Source organism: Candoia aspera, chromosome 7, assembly GCF_035149785.1.
Source record: "Candoia aspera isolate rCanAsp1 chromosome 7, rCanAsp1.hap2, whole genome shotgun sequence".
In the NCBI taxonomy this organism is placed as follows: Eukaryota; Metazoa; Chordata; class Lepidosauria; order Squamata; family Boidae; genus Candoia; species Candoia aspera.
The window spans coordinates 32,173,818-32,186,825 of record NC_086159.1 but is presented as its reverse complement, the minus strand read 5'-3'; the positions used below and the strand labels follow the sequence as shown (position 1 = coordinate 32,186,825).

The 13,008-nt window shown below is 37.9% G+C and overlaps 1 protein-coding gene across 1 annotated transcript in view; it reads right to left on the bottom strand.

The window, feature by feature from the left end:
- GUCY2C (guanylate cyclase 2C) overlaps positions 1–13,008 on the bottom strand; it is a 95,225-nt gene that overhangs the window by 57,140 nt on the left and 25,077 nt on the right. The window contains exons 7-10 of the mRNA XM_063308528.1: positions 4,597–4,720; positions 2,805–2,940; positions 2,346–2,431; positions 888–999 (exon numbers count right to left, since the gene is read on the bottom strand). Coding sequence (XP_063164598.1) covers positions 888–999; positions 2,346–2,431; positions 2,805–2,940; positions 4,597–4,720 — 458 coding nt within the window. The remainder of the gene's footprint in view (positions 1–887; positions 1,000–2,345; positions 2,432–2,804; positions 2,941–4,596; positions 4,721–13,008) is intronic.

The following is a 13,008-nucleotide window of genomic DNA, read 5'->3' as shown; positions in this document are numbered from 1 at the left end:
ATACAACTCATTTTATTATCTACTGTATTTATTTATTTATTTTCTCTCCTGCCTTTATTATTTTTATAAATAACTCAAGGTGGCAAACGTACCTAATACTCCTTCCTCCTCCTATTTTCCCCACAATGACAACCCTGTGGTGAGTTGGGCTGAGAGAGAGTGACTGGCCCAAGGTCACCCAGATGGCTTTCATGTCTAAAGTGGGACTTTGTTCACATATAACAGCAAGTCCTAGTTTGTTTTTAACTGTGGTTTGTTGAACAAGCCAGAAGCAATTTTGCAGATCAGCAAAGTAATTATGTCCTGCTTGATAAATTCCTGGTTGGTTTCTTTTTAGCTATTCTTATTTTTGCAGCTCTGTAACTGGTTAGAGACTACAGGAGAAAAACAACAAACCAGTAATCCAGTAAATCAAAAACAATTAGTTCCTGCTTGCAACTCATACTGTAGAGAGTAAGGAACATGATGTTGGAAATATAGGTAGTCCTCATTTAGCAACAACTGGGACTGACAACTTGGTCGTTAAGTGAAGCAGTCACGAAGTGAAACCACAATTGTGCTTACAATCTTACTTCAGCTTTCCTTTGCTTTACAGACCTGCGAAGGTTGTAAATATGAGGACTGGTCACAAAGTTATTTTTTCATCACTGTCATAACTCAAATGGTTGCTAAACAAGGCAGTTGCTAAATGAGGACTATTTATATGTGGGAATTGTTACCTAGGCAAAAGAGGCTGAAACATTTTTTCAGTCCAGAGCAACAAGATAGCATTAGGAAGTGGCTCAGGTAAATACACATACCCCTAGCACACATGTTATAAGTTATTACAATGTGTAAATGATTGATTCCATCTACAGATATACTTCTTAAGAATTAAATTGGCTCACCACTGTTAAGGGTATCATTAGGCAGCATGTTTTTTTTCCAGATGAAATGTGGCTCCTCTGTCTTCACAACTGTTTTATTCAGATGTGTGTCAAACCACAGGAGGGGTTTAAACTGGAAGGAGAAAATGGAGGGAGGTTTCACTCTGATGTTCCTTTCTCCTAGATTACTAAAGATTTTCAATAAAGTTAAAACTGATTTCCTCTGTCACTTTCTTTGGTCTTTTCACTTCCCCTTTCTGTATCCCACATACCTCATACTGAGTTCCTGTGTTGCTTATTAAGTCAATGTATAAAGGAGTCTTTTTCTTACGCACCAAGCCCCTTTGCATTTCCTTTCACTTGAATTGCAGTAAACCAGGAAAACTCCTAGGAAGGAGGCAGTGGCAAACCACTTCTGAAAATGTTGCCAAGAAAAGAAGCAGTCGCTAGGAATCAACACTGACTCAAAGCCACAACAACAAAAGGAAAACTCTAATTAAACATCATTTCCCATTTTATTTGAGTCAGGAACAAGGTTTACCAGCTTCAAGTTACCCTAAATGGTATATCAAGTTTAAGCTATGGTTTAATACAGTATTCTGCTTTGTTCCAAAACAAGAGTAGGATTGTTATTGGGGCCTATTTGGATGACTGTGGCTCAGTAATAGAGCATGTGCTTTCTATGCAGAAGGCTACAGGTTTAGTCCCTGCATCTCCAGGTACAACAGGTGAAAATCCTGCCTGAAATCCTTCTGCCAGTTAGTTTGATTATCTTGATGCAGTGTCTGAAGTTTTTGTTCAGATTAAAATGAAAATAGTAATTAGTATAGGTTTCTTGCAGTGCACGTGACATGGAAGTCAAAGTGAGCTAGGTAAACATGTTTTTTCCAAAAAATTAGATACTTAAGGTGCTAAAGATATAAATAATTTTAAAGATATTTTACTTCCTAATGTTGGTGACAAATTTTGACATTTCTATATTCATGCTACCAAATTCTGGCAGTAATTAAAGAAGGGATTCCAGGGGCCATACAAGGATATTAGGAAGTCCAAATGTTCACAGGCAAAGGACTATCCAATTCTCATATAAGGAGATAAAAATAAGTATAGTTAGGCAAGTGAATAGCCTCTTCAGGTATTCACCTGAACCAATCTGTGTACCAGTTAGAATCATTCTGGATCAGGAGCCCTGCTTATAGTCACTCACACTTTGGTCACCTCTTGATTGAACCACTGCACTCTACATGGGGCTGCCCTTGAAGACCATCCAAAAGACCACCCAGTAACACCAATACTGCAAGAGTTGCATTGGTTGATGGTTGGCTTCCAGGTATAATGCAAGGTGCTGGTTACATGGTTCAGGACCTGGACACCTGCAGGACTATCTTCTCCTAGTGATTTAAGGTTTAGTTAGGAGACGGTGGCGGTGGTTGATTAATTCTTGCTAAATGTATAGTTTTGTGTTAAGATTGTACTCACTTGAAAGTTATCCACTGATGTGTAGAGAATACTGAAATTGACATCAATATCTCCATATCCATCCAAGGTTCGAGGACCTAGAATACCTGAGCAAAAAAAAAATCACAACAACCTGAGAGTTTTGGCCAAAGAACCGTCTATTAATGTAATAAATTATAATCAAATTAGAATACCTTCTTTTTGAAAAAATGTTTCTTTCAACCTGTATTGTTAAGATGTTTGGTCCCCATTATTTGTAAGATAATTTTAAGAAACATCTTCATAAACTCTATTTTTGGTACTAGTTTTTATAGTATATGCTACCAATTTGATCCCCTCTATGTAAAAGGGATTGCAACTCTCAGAAAGTTAAACAAGAATCCTAGGAGCTGCAGTCTCAAAACATTTGGAAGATACCAGTTTGAAGAGACTTGCATAAGCCATCCATAATAATCTAAAAGAAACAAGACATGTGATTACCTTGAAAAGTGACATTCCGAAAATGGTCAAGGAAGGCAGCAGGATAAACTGATTCTAGTCCAGATATAAGGTCTTTCAAAGCATATCCAAAGAGTAAGACAGCATCCAAGTATCCCACAATGATGTCATTTTTCAGCTAGAAGCAGCAGTAAAAGGAGAGTTAAATCCCAACACATTCTTGGATGAAAAGTAGTATAGAGTGTATTTTTATTCATTTCAGGATGTGTTTTTCTCCATATTGTTAAGGGAGCAACCTAGCCATTGTTTTGGTACTGCTTTTTGTTTAGAGACACCTTTGCTTGTTTTTTTCCTCTAAGTTTTATTCAGAATTCTACACAGATACACACTTTTTGTGTGTATGGGTGAGCATGCTCAGCATTCTTTTTGTTTGTCTGTTTGTTTGGGTTTTGGGGTCTTCGAGTCAGTCTTGACTCCAGGCAACTGCCTGGACAAATCCCTGCAGTTTTCTTGGCAAGATTTTTTGGAAGTAGTTTGCCATTGCCTCCTTCCTAGGGCTGAGGGGGAGTGACTGGCCCAAGGTCACCCAGCTGGCTTTGTACCTAAGGCAGGACTAAAACTCACGGTCTGTGGCTCAAGATGTGATATATTTACAGCTGAGTCCCAAAAGGCTAAGTACACTTGCAAATGGGTCCTATTTCAAAATATTTAACAGCAAATATTTTGAAGAGATACCAGATAATCCAAAGCCTTCAGCTTCTTTAAAAACTTATGTAATGTTGTGTTATTTCCAAAGGCTGACTTGCTTTTCACCATTTCGTTCATTCCTTTTAACCAGCTGTTAACCTAAAAATCTATCCATCCATCCATCCACCCACCCACATGCATACATACAGCCTATTGCCTCTCAATGCACTGAAGGTAGTTTACATTTTAAAATAATATTTTTATTTAATAGACACACAAAAAAGGGATAGGTGAGAGGGCAAAGATGGCATAAGGCAGTTCTGGAGATAAAACAAGCCAAATTATAACTGGTTCCTAACTAGGTGGTGGAAGAGGATCATACTAAGTAAAGGCTTATCAGTATCAAAGGGTTGTTGTTGGTTCTTCTCTGTCTCTGAGCAATCAGCATTGAAGTTTAATCACACTGGCTTCAACTGACTTATCTGCTCAGACATCAGAAAAGAATATGGGCCTGATAGTTTGGTTCTTGAGTGAGCCTGTACAGACCTAGAAACTGAATTCAAAGATCCATGAACCTGTGTTCAGCTGAACAGAACCTATATACTAGACGTAATACTTAGAATGCTACATTTCGTTATGCTGAGAAGTTAAGGGGAAGTTACAAATGGTTCTTGATACCTCCCTTTTCCCCTCTTGGGGTCATTTGAAGAAAACAATCCCAAGTAAATGAATTTCTTAAACAGATTAATAAGGCTCCCTAATATGCCTGGCCCTCTTCCAGAAAATTATATGGATCAGTATTTAAGACTCACAAAAGGGGTGGGTTATATAAATCACAAGGTTATATAAATCACAAGCTGAAATATACTTCTTTTACAAAACAGCTACTTAGATTAGGTGAGTATAATCTTGTACCATATGCTAAATATTGAACAAAGTGGGTAATTTTAGGAGAGGTACTTGTACAGAATTGGATGGTAACTGGCAGAGAAGGTTGCAGGAAAAAAATGGAAAGTGAAGAACAGAATCAACAGCACTAGTAATGTTCAAAACAACTGGACTGCAGCTGTTAGATGTAGTTCTGCCATTGAGCCCACAAAATAAGCCAAAAAAGCTCTTTTACCCAGAATGCAAATAAAATAGTTACCAAACTAAGATCCATGAGAGTCTCATTATGATTTAAAATTGTGCTGTAGCTTGTTGGTGCCAGAGACAGGACAAGGACATTCCGCATGTAACTAGCTGAGGGAGTATTTTCATAAGAAATGTTACTGAAAAGAAAAGCACAAATACCCCATATGTAGTAAGCAGCAAGAAGAATAACTGTCAAATGTTATTCAGCCAACACAGAGTTTCTTGAGTCAAATATCAATTATTCAGGATAGTAGAGTCAGAAGCTACCTTTCTGGTTAGACTGAGAACTTTTTTTTGTAGAACCTACTTGGTAGAAACAATCTTTAGCTTCATATACATGTGATATAAAGATAGGACTTAATACATCAAAATTGGATCTATATGTATTATTTGTTGAATACTGAAACAATTGAGACATCATAGGATTTGACCTGGACATGGTGAGATTCTTTCAGCGATCTGAATGGTAAACATCATGATGGAAAATTGCATATAATAGTCCTATGTGACTTCATTACCTCATTCAAATTTTGGTTCCTTCAAACAGGGAGCATAAGCTGCAGTTATTCTGTCAGAGCAACTCAAGAAAAGGCATTTTTAAGCATGGACTTTCCAGCAAAGACTACATACAAAAAGAGTAGCATGTAGCTGTAGAATATTACAATGTTCCACTCAGCCCACCTTGTCTTAACAGTTTCCCAACCTATTTTCGTTTCCAACTTTCAATATCAGAGAAATATTTTTTTCATGATTTCATTTTTGTTGTATTGTATTTTAATGGAATTGTATTAATTAATTAAATCCATTTGTATGTCACTTCTTACATCCAAGAGCTGTTGCAGCAATATAAATAAAGTTCAACAAAAAAGGAAAAGTGGAAGGCAGGAAGAAATATATACAAAATATTAGAGATGGAAGATCTTTTCAGTAAATACTCAAAACACATACAAAATCTGTATTGTATTTTATTTTTTTTCCTCAAACAGTGGGAAGGGGAGAATAACACATTATGGATTTACAAATGTAGACAACATAGATCGTGGTAAGGAATAGTTACAAGGAGAAAAAACACAGAAAACAGTAAAATTTTATGTGATGAGTTGCAAGCCCAGCTTGAAAGATTGTTGAGAACTTCCACTTCTAAATAATAATGTTATATATGTTATGAAGGTGATGTTCTGAGCTTGATTTACTTGTCTCCATGTGCTTTAAATGTTTTTCTATTAATGTTTATTAGCATGTTACTAAAATGTTTATACTTTGTCTAGAAATACATTATTACAATATTGATTTGTCACTTAAAATGGATTGTTTTGTATATATTTTTATAATTGCTATCTTTTTAAAATTTAGAAATCATAAAAATCTCTTTGAACACAAAAGACCCTCCTACCCCATGTGAAAGGCAACTTTACTGAATTGATTTTATATGCGGTATGAGCTAAAGTGGGTGCTGTGAACAAAATGCATAATAAAAGACACATAAAATACATAGAATTATTTATTTATATAAATAAAGGAACAAAATAACTCCAATGCAATTTATCAGCCATGTAGTACAGCCTGACAAATGCTTATCTTTCTGTTTTAGCATTCCAAGGCAGTCAGTTAAATGAGGAAGTATAATGATATATTGTGAGCCACCATCTGTAGATAGTGCGTAGTTCACGTAAGAGAATGAACTACATGTCCAGAAGTTCCTGTCTGAAACATGTGCACAAGTTACCAATCTATTAGCCTTAGCTTCCTCCAGCTCTCATATCAATACTGGTTTAGGTTATAGGGAAACTACACAGAATTTTGAAATAGTATTTACGTATATCCCAGCTCACTGAACTCTATATGAGTACTAAATGATAATAACAAGGATGATAAATAAACCTGCAACTTTTGGTGCAGTTTTGTATTTCATCTCTCAGAATTGCTGTCAGTCTTGCAAGCAGACTGGATGTACCCCACACCAAAGATCTTTTCAAATAACTGTAATGTCATATGTGAAATGAGCGTTTCCCCACTACTGAAGTGTTCTCCACTCATCCTTGAGGCGACAGAAAACTATACCAGCATGAAACATGCTATCCCCTTTGGTAATCTATATCCTGCCTCTGTTGCAGGTAACTGCCAGTGATGTTATCCTCATTAGTAGGGCGAGGATTTCTATGACCTAAAAATGTTAGAAATATGCAAGCATTTATGACCTTAAACCGTTTAAATATGACCAATTAAACCAAAAACATGACTTTTAAAGCAAAAATATGACTTTGCGATTTTTCTGAAATTAGCACCCAATTTTTAAAAATCTGTGCTTACACACACACACACACACACACAAATTAAAGGGTTTATTCTTCTTCACTTCCAGTGCAGAAGTGCTAGTATTGAAGGAATCAAATGAACATTTTGAGAGTAAAATGGTCATCCCTGGATTAGTTTTCAGCAGAATTGCATTGGATGACCACGTGCATCTTGAGGTTCTCAAACTCAGAGCTCCTTCTGTTGTCCACCAGTATGTTCTTGTATCTGGAGAAACTCCGTTCGACATCACAAGAGGTTATAGGAACAAATTTGAAAAAAACAAACTCATCTGGAGAAAATTCTGGCTCAAAGTCTTCAAATTTTGCTTCAAGTCCATTTAGAACATTACTTGTTTTGCAAAGTGTTGAATAATCCAGATTAGATTGCAGCACTCTTTGTAGTTTATCACTATTTTTTTTCAGCCACTTTCCCCTTTGCTTGCTTTAAATCACTCTCAGTTTGTTTTACAATGTTCAGTGCACCACTAAGTTCCATTCCTACAGTTTCAAGGCGGGTGATTGCTCTCGATAATCCACTGAAGTTAGATCTTATATATGCTAAGTTTCCAGCCAAGGTTTCAGAAAGGGAATCTTGCACAATCTTGTGGAGGAAGATTCACAACAGTCAAATTCTTTAACTATCCGCTGCAAGGAAGCATAATTTGTGAATAATACATAGCCGCATCCAGCCAAGTGCCCCAGCGTGTCATGACAGGTTGGGGAGGGAGAGCCAAAGTAGGAGCAATTTCTTTGAACTTTTGTACTCGAAGTGGAGCTTTAATGAACATTTTTTTCCCATTCAAAATTATCTTATCTACATCAGGATAGTTGCTTTGAATCTCTTTGGCTACTTTGTGTAAACCATGTGCAAGGCATGTGATATGAATCATTTTTGGATAAAGAAGTTTAAGTCCCTTGGCTGCTTTAGTCATGTATGGAGCAGCATCTGTTACAAAGAAAAGGATATTTCCCCTTTTTACACCATCTGGCCAGAGTAGTTTCATAGAATTGTCAAAGAACATAGCAATAGTGGAATTGTTTACTTTTTGTAGAGTTTCACATGTTAGAAGAAATACTTCACCAGGCTTGTCACATTTCAGAGTGCCAATAATATAACATTATTATTGTTATAGCTACATATCTTCCATTTACATCACTTGTTCCATCTACTGAAACCCATATCTTATTGTTGTCAACAGCAGATTTTATCTTTTCTAACACATCTTCATAGTAGGCAGAGATGTAAATTTTCCTTACAGTTGTTTCATTTGGAATCAGGTGACTGGTGTACTTCTCCAAAAAATGCCTGAGGCTACCACTACCTAATTTCCTTAAGGGAATATTTGAAGTAACCATCATTGTACAGAGATCCTTCCAAAATTCTGACTGGGTATTTGATGAACCTGCATTTGAAGAAGCAGCTCTCTCGAAAAGGAGATGTTGCCTGTTCTCAGTGAAGGTAAATCTTGCTAAACAACTCTTGTGTTTCGCGGTGTCACAATATTGTTGAATATTAAAATGCTTTTGGGCCTATACCTTAGCTTCACACAATTTACAAAACAAAATATCGCCATCGTTACTGAAAATCTGCTCCCCAAATTCTTGAACAAGACGCTGTAATTTCACACTCACTGAACATCTACTTTTAAGCATGTTGAAATCAGATTGCAGTTCTCCACATGACTCCACCACCTTGAACACACACACACCTGAGCTGGGGAACAAATGAGAAAAAAAAAGGCAAATTCTCACTCTTTTTTTAGGCCTGGTCAGGGGAGAAGCCTCTGCCTGCTGAAGTCATTTTTTAAAAAGGTCGCTCTCCCTCTCTTACACACACACAAACACACACACACACAGAGCCCTGAGTTGGGGAGCAAAGAAAAAAAAGAAAAAACAGGCAAATTCTCACCTTTTTTTCAGGCCTGGTCAGGGAGAAGCCTTTTCCTTTTCCCTCCCTCATACACACCCCTGAGTTGGGGAGCAAATAAGAAAAAGAAAACAAAACAGGCAAATTCTCACCGTTTTTTTTCAGGCCTGGTCAGGGGAGAAGCCTTTGTCCCCATCTCTCTCTCTCACACACACACACACACATACACACACACACACCTCTCTGAGTTGGGGAGCGAATAAGAAAAAGGAAAAAAACAGGCAAATTCTCACTTTCTTTGCTGGTTTGAACTTGCTGGCTTATCAGGAGAGTTGCCAATGACCAAAATATGACCAAAATATGACGTTTGTTACAAAATTAAGTAGAAATATGACATAACATCTTTAAAAAGTCAAAATATGACTTTTCAGGCAAAATAAAAAGCATCTAATTCTCACCAGATTACTCTAAAACATGTTTTAACTTACTTATAAATTCAAATAAAGATTCCAGAAAAAATATGACATGCCATAGAAATCCTCGCCCTACTCATTAGACATGTGCAGGGCATGACAAGCAAAGAGACTGACAACGTCCTCAAGTCTCTCTATAGTGTGTCATCTTCTAGCATGAAAGCAACAGTCATGACACCACTGCAGAAATAGGCACAGAGGACTGATGCCATAGTTCTTTAGCCCTTACTAGTCTGCCTCTCCTCCTGGTCCCCAAACACATGTCAAATAATGTGTGTGTGTGTGTGTGTGTGCATGTGTACGCATATGTGTGTGTGTTTGTAACCCTGCAGATTATTCTGTACTATATTCTGGAAGCAAAGGTGGTGGGGGGAAAGACTTGGCCTGGAATTTCACTGTTAATGTTATTTTGTCTGTTACACCACTTTATACTGTTACACTATTATACTACTGTACTATTTCAGGCAACATTATACTGTGTACCAAAGCTGCATCCAGCTCTTGAGGGAGTAAATATCACAAATATAACACACATTTTTGTGGTGAGGTTTCCTTTATCACTGGCTCACCCTTTTTAATAAGCCTTGCCTTCTGGGACTTCACTTCTTCCGTTGGCATTAACTCTTACCTCTGGGACTTCTGCCAAACTCAGGAATTTCCTGGCACACTGCTTCTGTTCTCTAGGCAGTCAAATAGTCCTCCAAAGGCCCTCTTTCTCATCTCAGGAACTTGTCTGGACTTGGACTCTTGTCTGGACTTTCAAAAACTGTTCAAGGAATAGTTCTATTACTAGTTCACCAGTTTTTAACCCATTTGATTCCTGAATAGGATGTGAGGACCATCTGGCTAAGATATCTGTCACCCCATTGTCCACAAGGGTTGATTTGGATGATCTGGTTGGCTAGATGTCTCCTTCCTCCCTCACTATTCCATATATGTTCCTCCCAAAGTAGTCCATTTGGTGGAGGAGGAGACCATATGAGATAGAAAACTTGTATCATTCTTCAGTCAACAGTATATAATAGCTGTACTCCTCTGCTAGAACCGCTGAACAAAATCAAGGTTCATTTACAGGAAAACCTAGGGATGCCTAAATCCACCAACTGACATGAAATAACCTTTCCTGTAAATAGTAAAAATGTTCTCTCAATCTTTGCCAGTAGGTATACTGGATTACTTCATACTCATGCAGAATTACTTTTTTCACATTCTCAGATTCTCTCACCTCTCTGACTGGAAGATTAAAGTAAGTTCTCAAGGTTTTCCCAGTGAGGCTAAGAGACTGACATACCATCCACCCTTGTTTGGCAGCTGACACACTGCTACCTCTGTCTCAAACATTACAATTACAATTAAGTCTTCCATGTCTTCCCCTTCTGCTAACTTGGGAAACTTAATATGGCAGGGGACTTCTCTAGGGAATAGGACTAACAGCTGGGGAAGGTTCTGCTGTTCTTTCCTCTTTTCTATTCTTATCTCTAGGTTTTAAGGCTTCAAGTAACTCCTGAAACTCCATCCTCTGGTGAAGTCTCTTTTCCTGTTGGCTTAACAACCATCTTTTGCATCCTGAATCCCTCTGCCTTATTTATTATTCAAATATTCATCCAAAGAGTTACATTCCTTGCTCTTTACCTTTAAACATTTCTTGGAAAACATTTGCCATTCTACCTGCCCCTCCCCTCCCATCCTCCTGGTGTAACTGGGGCTGCAGTTTGGGGAGTAGCATTGGGCTTCACTCCTCAATTCCTCAGTTCAGTTTTGGGCTTAGCACTGGGGACTACCATCCCCCTAACTGCTCCTTCTGTCCCTACAAGTTAATAGTAAGTGATATCTTGCCAGAAATGGATTAGTCTCCCTCCTCATCTGCTGCAGGAAGATTGTGCAAGCCTTTGGCTCAGCCATGCTTACTTTTATTGTTAGCATATCAGCTAACTTTTGTTCAGTGGCATGCATATACAGTATAACCTCTTCCCTTGAAAATCCCTTGGATAACAGCAGGAATTCTTGATCTAAATTCCCTTTTTTTCTTTCTTTGTCATGCTTCCTCATTCACAAGATTGTGCTAATTATCCTACAAAGCTGCTGCACTTTGTCTCAGGCATGTGTGTGGTTTCTCAGACAAAACCAAAGCACACAAGAAACTTCCTGTGAACCAATTCAATTTGTTCTTTACTTATAACAACCTGATTTTTACAGCTAGATAGCTCTGTAAGTGACATGCAGCTAAAGCAAATAAACAAGCAGATCTTCTGATGCCCTTCTCTTCCCTTTTTTTTTGTGCTTACCATAAAAAGGCTAGAATGAAGTAAAAGCAGTAAACCACTTTATGACTCTAATTGCTCTACTATTCAGCAGTTAACTTTCCCCTGCCTTCAAAGTACAACTTCTGATATCACTATGCCTAGGTTTTGTGCATAGCTAAATTAAACTCCTCTTAGAGTTAATCAAGGGCTTCAGATAAACTTAGCTGTCAACCTCTTGTGACTTGAAAAACATTGATTTTCAGATTATCTTTTCCCTCTGTCTGCCAGGTAGACATGAGTCCTTGAAGTCTGGTCATCTTCCATCTTCAGAGATCTTCTCTTCACTGAGGAACTTTCTTCAGTGGTCTTTGGTTCATCCTGGAACTGCAGAACTGTAAAACCATTGAAAAGGTTTGATAGCCTCTTTCTTCTCCTCCTCCTCCTCCATTTCTCTGAGTCCACTGATAACTTCCTTCCTGTCACCTCCTTAATATGTTTCAACTTCTTCTTCTTGCCCTCCAGGATGAGATACTTTGTGTATGAATAGCTTACCTATTTCACTCCCAGCTCCTTTCCCAGAATGAGATTATCACCTCCAAGTAATCTTGAATATCTGGGAGACCATGCAATAGGATGGCAGAAAGTGTTTACATGTATCATTCTGTCACATATAACTTGAGAATTAGAAGGAAAGCACTATTTTAACACTGCTCAGCCAAAGATGATGTAAGCCTGTTTCACGAATGGCCTATGGGCAAGATGAAGGTGTCATGTTCACTGATTCAATGTAGTTTATACATCGTAACGTTTCACATGCCATGGCGCTGACGCACGTTTCTGTTTGGGAGGGAGCTGCTGTGAAACCTTGTACCAAGCTCTGTATGTGAAATCAGTACAATGGAATGTGTTTCGGTTATGTTATCTGTTCAAGGCCTTTTCCCGCAGACCATCAGAAACCGTTAGGAGCACCTGGGATTGTGAACTTGAGAAGATTCTATGGGGGGGGGGCAGGGATTTCATTTGCACCGAGGGTTTTTAGTTGAATTTGGCGTGCTTTCATCATTCTCAGCTTTCTCTGTGATCCTGCATACTATTCTTTAATAAATCAGATATCTTTGAATTCCTGCTCATGAGTCTGATGGTGTTTTAGAATAGGCAACCATTACAGAAGGCAAGATTGTGGGAATGGGAGAGAAATTGTTGCAAGGAATTTCTAAGTGATGTGCACGTGCAAGTGGGGGCATAGCCTAAATCTACAAGCAGCATTACAAGTCCATTTCACCAGATTTGCATCCTCTGGAATAACTTATATAGAATACTTTTATTGTAAAGATTATGAAAACTTTTAGTAACAACGGTTGCCCAATTTATTTATGAAACAATAGACCAGAACAATACACACACACACACACACACACACACACACACACCCTTTCCAATATAAATTCTCTAATTCTAAAAATAGAACTAAATAGATTTTCATTCTAATATCCTTTAAAGTGAAAGTGTTATGGGCTCCTCTGATTCAGAGGCTGAAGAAGAAAATCT